The sequence below is a fragment of the Lathamus discolor genome, chromosome 23 (genome assembly GCF_037157495.1).
Source record: "Lathamus discolor isolate bLatDis1 chromosome 23, bLatDis1.hap1, whole genome shotgun sequence".
Lineage (NCBI taxonomy): Eukaryota > Metazoa > Chordata > Aves > Psittaciformes > Psittacidae > Lathamus > Lathamus discolor.
In genome coordinates, this window is record NC_088906.1 from 1,601,891 (window position 1) to 1,610,773 (window position 8,883).

At 60.2% G+C, this 8,883-nt stretch overlaps 1 protein-coding gene across 1 annotated transcript; it reads right to left on the bottom strand.

Moving 5' to 3' along the window:
• Positions 1 to 2,036: 2,036 nt before the first annotated feature.
• LOC136003789 (keratin, type II cytoskeletal 4-like) lies at positions 2,037 to 7,180 on the bottom strand. The gene is made up of 9 exons (XM_065659721.1): positions 6,671 to 7,180; positions 5,911 to 6,128; positions 4,976 to 5,036; positions 4,762 to 4,857; positions 4,422 to 4,586; positions 4,181 to 4,306; positions 3,243 to 3,463; positions 3,049 to 3,083; positions 2,037 to 2,947 (listed from the first exon to the last, which is right to left on the bottom strand). Exons 1-9 carry the CDS (start codon positions 7,178 to 7,180, stop codon positions 2,667 to 2,669), a joined length of 1,713 nt encoding a protein of 570 aa, XP_065515793.1. The 3' UTR covers positions 2,037 to 2,666.
• Positions 7,181 to 8,883: the final 1,703 nt, after the last annotated feature.

An 8,883-nucleotide genomic window follows, 5' to 3' on the forward strand; every position in this document is an offset into this window, starting at 1 on the left:
CTGGCACAGGGTGCCCAGAGAAGCTGCGGCTGCCCCATCCCTGGCAGTGCTCAAGGCCAGGTTGGACACAGGGGCTCGGAGCACCCTGCTCCAGTGGGAGGGGTCCCTGGGGCTGGATTGGTGCTGGAGGAGCTTTGAGGTCCCTTCAAGTCAACCCAATCCATGGTTCTGTGCAAATAAACAGGCAGGAGCACAGGAAAAGCTGCTCAAGCCTTGAAAATGAAGTGGAAAAGGCCCCTTTCAGCAGCCTCGGTGCTGATCAACGCGCGCTGAACTTGAACCATGGAAAGGAGGATTTGGGGGGGAAAAAGAGCAAAGCCAAGCATTAATTCCCACACTTCCCATAAGCCACTTTGCCATCCAAGCGCTTCCATTGTGCTTTAGAAGAAGCCTTTAAAACATGGGCAGACGAAACCAAACCTATTCCAGGTCACGTTTTCCCTCTTCCCAGGCAGGATCCTGGCCCATTCCCATTCAGCCCAGCAGAATTCCCCCGCATTGCCGGCGCAGCCATAGGAACAGACAGCAAAGAGGGGCTCGGTGTCTGGGTTCGTTTGCAGCCATCCAGAAGCCTTTGGCCTCCTCATCCTCCTGCCCTGCTCTCAGGAGCCCTTGGCTGGAGGTGAGTTTATGCAGCAGCAGCAGCGTCGGGGTGGCTCTGCGGGAAGGAGCAGTCTCTTCAGTCAACACCATCTCAGGTCCCTTTCCAACCCTCTGGAACACTCAACCATTGCCCAAACCCCGTCCAAGTAGGGACTCGCCTTTGCTGGCAGCGTTGTGACATTCCGCAGTCTCCAGCGCTTACCGGCAGGGAACGGAGCTTGGGATAAGTGGAGTGAGTCACCCGGATCGCGGAGCGAGTCTGCGGTTGACCAGGGATGTGACTCAAGGTCTCCTGAGCAAGAGGTCAAACCACACCAAGAGGTTTTGGGGCTCTAAATGTGCAGATCATCACCCATAGTCTATGCTTGTGCAGAGGTGGGGGGGGGTTGAGGTCTTGTTCTTCCCGTGGTCCCAGTTACCTTTGGAGATGCTTTAAAAGCAACCCGTGCATCACCGGCCTGTCCAGACAGCAGCAAAAGCTGCAGGGCTGGCTCCAGCATCATGGACACTGAGGAAATAGCTTGGAATTAGCTGGAGAGGGGAGGATCACCCTGCCCTCTCCCACACCATCCCTTATAGGATGCTTCAAAAGCACTTCAGGCTGTGCAAGCTGCATGGGTACCACATGGGACCGCCTTGTAGGACAGGGAAGTCAATGGTGTGCTTGCAGGATGGGATAAACTGGCTTGGGAATACCCAGAGGTGGCCAACACCAACCAGAAAAGGGCATAAGGAGGGAAAGGGGAAGGGAATGGTCTCCTGACACCAAATGAGTCCCAAAGTCTGCTCTGAGGGAAACAGCCTCTGTCCTGCAGGAGGCCCAGCAGGAGGATGGAGAGGAGCATCCGGGTTCAACCAGGACATAGAATCAAGGAACCATGGAATGGTTGGGGTTGGAAAGGACCTCAAAGCTCATCCAGTTCCCACAGGCAGGGACAACTTCTACTGGAGCAGGGGGCTCCAAGCCCCTGGGTCCAACCTGGCCTTGATGGGATGGGGCATCCAAACCTTCTCCATTGAACCCATCCCCGTGTCCCAGCACCCTCACAGGGAAGAACTCCCTTATCTCCAACCTGAACTCCCCCTGTTCCACCCTGAACCCATCGCCCCTTGTCCCATCGCTCCAGTCCCTGCTGCAGGTCCCTCTCCAGCATCCCTATAGCCCCCTTCAGCCACTGGAAGCTGCTCTGAGGTCTCCACGCACCCCTTCTCTGCTCCAGCCACCCCAGCCCCATTCACCCCTGCGAGACCCCCTTCACCCTCCTGCCCATGGCACAAACTGCCTGTGGGTTTGGGGCTACGCGCTCGCTTCGGCTCCTTTAAATGCACTCCTCAAAGGGCAAGAGAAAGGCAGGTTTCAGTGTCAGGGCTGAGCAGGAGAGGAGTCTTGTTGCAACACGAAACTCCTTGGTCAGAGAGAAAACCACACAGGGTGACTGCCTCTGGTGTTTATTGGGGTGGGCCACATGCCAGAGGAGAAAGGCTTAAACAAGCAAGCACGATGGTTCCCATGAGCGCAGAGAGAAGGCAAAACCCTGCTCAAACCCCAGCGTTTTCCAACAGCTCCTGAAGACCACGGAGGGGAAGAGCCGGGATCTCGCTGAGGAAAAGCCAAGCGCGAGCGTTCAGGTGGGAGCAGTCCCTACGAGGAAGCCGCTGCGGTGATGAGCAGCACCGGTTCCCATTGCACCACGTCTGGATCCGACGCAAGACCTTGACACGAGTCAAGTCCGAGCAGCGCACGGGCCGGTCCCTCCACCCATCGCTGGTTGGTGCCTCACAGCCTTACCCCAATGGGGCTGGTGAACGGGTTCTGCTCCTCAGCACCCCACAAGCAGCAGCTTCGCGGTGTCTCGAGGGGAGCAATGAGATGCTCCCAAGCCCCCCAAGACCCTGGTCATCAGCTGGATGCATCCCACTGCCCGTGCAGCCCCGTGCCGGTGGCGTGCACTGAAGGAGGTGGCCACCACCTTGGCCACGAAGGGAAGGGGTGATGGGCATCGTGCCGTTTGCTTCCTTTCTCCTTTGGGTGCTGGGGACGGGGTTTGGGGGAAGCTGTTTTCCTAAAGCCTCCGGTTGACGGACACGGAGCTGGTGTTCTTCTTCAGGATGGTGGTCCCAGACCCCACCACCACCGAGTTAGCTCCTCCTCCCATAGAGCAGAATCCTGCCCCCCCTCCGCATCCAAAGCCACCCCCAGCACCGAATCCCCCCCCGAAGCCAACGTTGCAGCCGCCTCTCCCGCTTCCAGCCCCGAATCCCATTCCTCCTCCTCCTCCTCCAAGGCACATTCCGCTGCTGCCGAATCCACCTCCCATGGAGGTGCTGCCGCCTCCCACCACGGCTGCAGAGAGGAACAGAAGGCACGAGGTTACCTCTGATGCCACCATGAGGGTTCGGAGCATCGATCCCAGCCCATTGCGCTCCCATGGGAATGCTACTTACAGATGCTCACGTTGCTCTGGCACTCTCCAGACATCCTGCAAGGAAAAGAGATGGAGCCTCAGCTTCAGTCCAGCTCCATGGAGCCAGGCTCCATCTGCCCATGGCCAATGGCTTCCTGCAGGAGATGGGATGTGCCGCGCTCTTCCCATTGACTCAGCAGGATACAGGCAAGCTCCGGCTGCGTCCCCACTCACCTGCACTCTTCTCCCTCCAGCAGCTTCCTGTAGGTCGCGATCTCCACATCCAGGGCCAGTTTGACGTTCATGAGCTCCTGGTAATCGCGGAGCTGCCGGGCCAGGTCTGCCTTGGCCTTCTGCAGGGCTGTCTCCAGGTCGGTCATCTTGGTCCTGGCGTCCTTGAGGGCCACCTCCCCGCGCTGCTCAGCATCCGCGATGGAGCTCTGCAGGGTCTCACACTGCAGGGAGAGACGTGGATGTGGGACAGGGGCAGGAACATGGATGTGGGGATGAGAGGGGCAGGAACTTGGATGTGGGGATGAGAGGGGCAGGAACATGGATGTGGGGATGAGAGGGGCAGGAACGTGGATGTGAGGATGAGAGGGGCAGGAACATGGACGTGGGGATGAGAGGGGCAGGACATGGAAGTGAGGATGAGAGGGGCAGGAACATGGATGTGAGGATGAGAGGGGCAGGAACATGGATGTGAGGATGAGAGGCGCAGGAACATGGATGTGAGGATGAGAGGGGCAGGAACATGGATGTGAGGATGAGAGGGGCAGGACATGGATGTGAGGATGAGAGGGGCAGGACATGGATGTGGGGATGAGAGGGGCAGGAACATGGATGTGAGGATGAGAGGGGCAGGAACATGGATGTGAGGATGAGAGGGGCAGGACATGGATGTGAGGATGAGAGGGGCAGGAACGTGGACGTGGGGATGAGAGGGGCAGGAACATGGATGTGAGGATGAGAGGGGCAGGACATGGATGTGAGGACGTGAGGAGCCTGGGAACTGGCTGGAGACGAAGGCGCAGATGCCTTGTGCTCAGCTGGGCACAGGCTCAGCAGGTTCCTCCCTGCTTGCGATGACTCTTTCAGCCTGTTTGCTTTCAGGGCAGCTCTGCAGGGCAGGACCAGGCGCTCACACCCACTCAACCCAGTGCAACCCTGACCTGTTTCTTCACGCTCTCGATCTCGGCACGGATCCTCTGGATGACGCGGTTGAGCTCGGAGATCTCGGCCTTGGAGTCCTTCAGGCTGTCCCCGTGTTTGCCTGCGGTGGCCTGAAGCTCTTCGTACTGGTGGGGACATGGAGAGGAGCACATGAGCCCCAGGCAGCACCATTAAACCCCCATGGTCTGAGTGACCACCTCCCGGGGCAGGGGCATCACAAGCAATGCGTGGCACGTTCACCTTGCTCTGGTACCAGGACTCGGCCTCCATTCGGCTTCTGTTGGCAATCTCCTCATACTGTGCTTTGACCTCTGCGATGATGCTGTCCAGGTCCAGGTTGCGGTTGTTGTCCATGGTGAGAACCACGGAGGTGTCGGAAACGGTCTTCTGCACCTCAGACAGCTCCTGCCGTTCACACCAGACCCGGCTTCAGCCCATCGATCCCTTATGGTGCCACAGCTCCGCTCCATCCCAGCATCCCCATCCAGTGACCCAACCCCGCTCCATCCCAGCATCCCCATCCAGTGACCCAACCCCGCTCCATCCCAGCATCCCCCTGCAGTGCCTCTGCACCACGCACCACGTCGTAGAGGTACTTCAAGAAGCTGATCTCATCTGCCAGAGAATCCAACTTCGCCTGGAGCTCCACCTTGGTCATGTAGACTGTGTCCACGTCCTGCAGCAGAGATGGGACGTGAAAACCTGCCCTATGGCACCCATCTCATGGTCCTGGGGGAAGCAAGACACCCCATGGCCCAGGCTGTGTCTGGGTGTGCAGAACTAAAGGACTTCACCTTTTTGAGGACCACGAAGTCGTTCTCGGCCGCTGTCCTCTTGTTTATCTCCTCCTCGTACCTGTTGGTTGGGAGGAAGGAGATGGGATCTCGGGTGCTTCGGCCCTGCCCGCTGCTGGCACCCGGATGCTCTTGGCCTCAGACTAAGGAACGCAGCAGGAATGGACCTGCCACGAGGAGATTGATGGCCTTCGCCTTCCTCCCAGCTCCTGCCACCTCCAGTGCCCGAACTGAGTCACTGCAGCTCCTTCCACAAGACCCAAGGACCTTGAGGTCCTCAGCATGGGCCGTTCCCAACTGCTCGCTGGGGCAGGTCATTGCTGCGGGGTGTTGAGTGGTGGAGATGCTCCAAAACAGGCAAAGACCAACCTGCAACCTCGATGGAGCCAAGGATCTGCTTGATCCTGGTGGGTCCCGGACCTGCTTCCCCCCCCCTGCTCTGTAACCCCTTTGGTGGGAGCATCTCTCCAGGCTTTGTTCTTGCTTTTCCAATACAGAAATAAGAGCAGGGAAAATCATCTTTGTCTGTCCTTGAACCCCGCAGCATCCTCCCAAGGAAAGCTCTAAGCTTCCAACCGTGAGGGATATTATGGGAAGCAATCCCTGAGGAAATCCGGGAGGAAATTACAGCCGGATTTAGCAACTGATCTCATTCATTCATTAAACCATAATAGCGTGGATTCTGCAGTGGGGAGGGCAAGGAGCAGAGGACTCTGCTCGAGCGCGAAGCAACAACAGGCATTGAGAAATACCTGGAGAAGCCTCCACCCATTGCCAAAACCGGGTTGGGGAAGACTCCCCCGGCCCTTTGATGCCTTCCAGCCATTGAAACCGGGGAGGAGTTGCCAATTCTCCTCATTCCGACTGCTTCAAGCCAGGTTTTAGCTCTACCTCACCCCCCCCAAGCAGCCCAACCGTGACCCATGGGGACGCACTTGGTCTTGTAGTCTTCCACCATGTCCTGGAAGCTCTTCAGCTCTAACTCGAGCTGGCTCCGCTCGCTGGACAGGGTGTCCAGCTGCCTCCTCAACCCATTGATGTAGGTCTCAAAGTAGGGGTCGAGGTTCTTGCTCCCTGTTCCCGGGCTGCCCTGCTCCTGCAGGAGCTTCCACTTGGTGTCCAGGACCCGGTTCTGCTGCTCGAGGAACCGGACCTAATCGATTGCGGGGTGGAAAAAGGGTCAGGCTGTTCCCAAAAGCATCTTTTTATCACCTTTTTTCCCTATGTTTTCCATATTTCCTTCCCATTTAATAAGCTTGACCCAGTGGGAGGTGTCCCTGCCCATGGCCATGAACTAGACGACCCCAAGGTCCTTCCCAACCCAAGCTATGATTCCATTCCCCCTAAGCTCCAAGGTAGGACCACAGCTCCACGGATGAAGGTGGGTCACCTTCCCTCCCCTATCTCATAGTGCCTAAACTCAACGAGCTCCATCATGTTGGCATCTCCTCCTTCAGAACAGGCCAAAACCCTCCAAGTCCTTCACCCCACGATGGACAGAGCCCATCAGCAGAGACCCCTCCGAGGATGCTCCACATGGCCCCAGCACTTAGCACCAAGGATGCCATCCCTGGGGTCAGGAAAGCCACTTCTCCAGCGCCCGGCTCTGCCTGCCGGGGCTCTATGGGGTGGTCGGAGCAAGGCTCCCGGTGCGGTTGGACGGGCGCATCCCCATGGCGAGCCCCCAGCTCTCACCTTGTCGATGAAGGAAGCGAATTTGTTGTTGAGCTTCTTGATCTCCTCGCGCTCCTGCGTCCGCACCTTCTGGATCTCGGGGTCGATCTCGAGGTTGAGCGGGGCCAGCAGGCTCTGGTTGACCGTCACCTCCCTGATGCCTCCCGGCGGGCAGGCGGGGAAGCCTTGGCCCCCCATCCCGCTGTCGAACCCTCCACCGAAGCCACCGAAGCCGCCACCGAAGCCTCCTCCAGCCCCACCACCAAACACCGCACCGGCCCCATAGCCATAACCAAAGCCTCCTTGGCCACCGGCCCCAAGCCCTCTGCAGACACCCCCAAACCCTCCTACGGAGGCGCTCCTATTGCCCCCTCCTAACGCAAAGAGGCTCCTGCTGCTGAAGCCGCCGGCGTTGCCGGGCCCCCGGCATCCTCCTCGGGATGCGGAGCTGAACGTGACCTTGGTCCTGCCTCCGAAGCAAGCGGAGCTGGAGCTGAACCCTTTGCCCAGGCCGCAGGACTGGCGAGACATGGCGAGGGGTCCCCGTGCGGAGCCGAGAGCGCAGGGTGGGAGGCGAACGGAGGCGAGTTCTGCGGGTGCAGCGCCCGATCCCCCCTTTTTATGCGCTGCGGGAGTTGGCCCCGTGTCAGGGGAGTGGAGACGTGGCCTTGGGCTCTAATTCCAGCCATTGTTCTAGGGCTCCGAAGGGTTCCCTCCTCCCTTTGCCACCACCGTGCCCTGCCTCAAAACACTCCCTCGAGAGCTAAGAAAACAACGCTCCTGTTGCTGTTGGAGCCTCCGAACCGCGCTCCCATGGCAGAGCTGTCAACCCATCACCGGCCCTCCTTGAGCCGTGACAAAGCACCTCAAGCACCTCGACACGTCCCAGCCTGGAGGAGACCCTTGTTCCGGCAGCTCCCTTCGGGCTGAGCTGATGGCAGAGCCTTGGTTCACCCAATCCCGACCCAAAAGCCGGTTTCCCAATCGCGCTGCTGGGGTTGGGGCTCCGCTGGGCAGCGTTGGCCCTCGGCCGGGCTCTAAAGTCGCGTTTGTGCCCCATGCGAAGGGCTTGGGAAGGCTTTGAAGGAGGTTTCCAATCACTGCAGAGCCCTCGGGGACCTTCACTGCGGGGTCCGGGGGCCATCGCCAGCCTGAGGAGCTCGGCCCCACGGCCCTGAGGGCAGGTCCCGGCACCTGGAAGCGTTCCTGGAATTGCCGGGATCATCCCTGAAGGGGGTCCAGCCGCGAGCTCCCTCCCCAGCACCGGAGGAGCCGCTTGGCAAGAGCACCGCGCTCCATTGCCCCCCTTAGCTCCCGTGTTAGCCATGGGGGTGAGCGGAGCATCCCCCCTCTGCCACCCTTGAAGCCCCAGAGCAGAAGCTGAGGCTGCAGCCACCAACCAGCGCCGTCCGTATCCCTATTGGAGATGCTCCAGGGAGAGGTTGGGGGAACCAGCCCCATTCCCCCCGGATTTGCCTTCTGCAGGCCCACAAACGTGGCCCTGGTGCCTCTCTCCTCCCCCCGAACCTCGGGGGCATCCCCTGAGCGGCAGCATTCCCATTGCAGGGAATGGGAAGCGGGGGGCCCTGCATGGAAACGCGTCGGGGGTCCCCGGCTCCTGGGGGGGCAGGGGCAGCAGCCGGGTGCCAGCGGGGCCGGGAGGGGGAGGCAGCATCGGCCCAGCCTGACGCAACCGGCCCCGGACCGCCGGAACCGGTCGGAGCAGAGCTCCGGGAGCTCCCGTCGGCTCCTGGCACCCATCCCATGCCTGGGTGAGCTGCGGGGCGGGCAAAGGGGCCGCTGCACCCCATGGGGTCCTGCTGCACCCAAAGGGGTCCTGCTGCATCCAATGGGGTCCTGCTGCACCCAATGGGGTCCTGCTGCACCCAATGGGGTCCTGCTGCACTCAAAGGGGTCCTGCTGCATCCAATGGGGTCCTGCTGCACCCAATGGGGTCCTGCTGCACTCAAAGGGGTCCTGCTGCATCCAATGGGGTCCTGCTGCATCCGATGGGGTCCTGCTGCACCCCATGGGGTCCTGCTGCATCCGATGGGGTCCTGCTGCACCCAGTGGGGTCCTGCTGCATCCAATGGGGTCCTGCTGCATCCGATGGGGTCCTGCTGCATCCGATGGGGTCCTGCTGCATCCCATGGGGTCCTGCTGCATCCGATGGGATCCTGCGGCACCCAAAGGGGTCCTGCTGCACCCCATGGGGTCCTGCTGCATCCGATGGG

Bases quoted from the DNA above. Each gene is read 5' to 3' on its own strand.
- LOC136003789 (XM_065659721.1), bottom strand. From the start codon at position 7,180: ATGTCTCGCCAGTCCTGCGGCCTGGGCAAAGGGTTCAGCTCCAGCTCC. The intron at 6,129-6,670 runs GTGAGAGCTGGG...GCAATCGATTAG, and splicing joins TCGCTTCCTTCATCGACAAG to GTCCGGTTCCTCGAGCAGCA. The intron at 3,084-3,242 runs GTGAGTGGGGAC...TTTTCCTTGCAG, and splicing joins CTGGAGGGAGAAGAGTGCAG to GATGTCTGGAGAGTGCCAGA.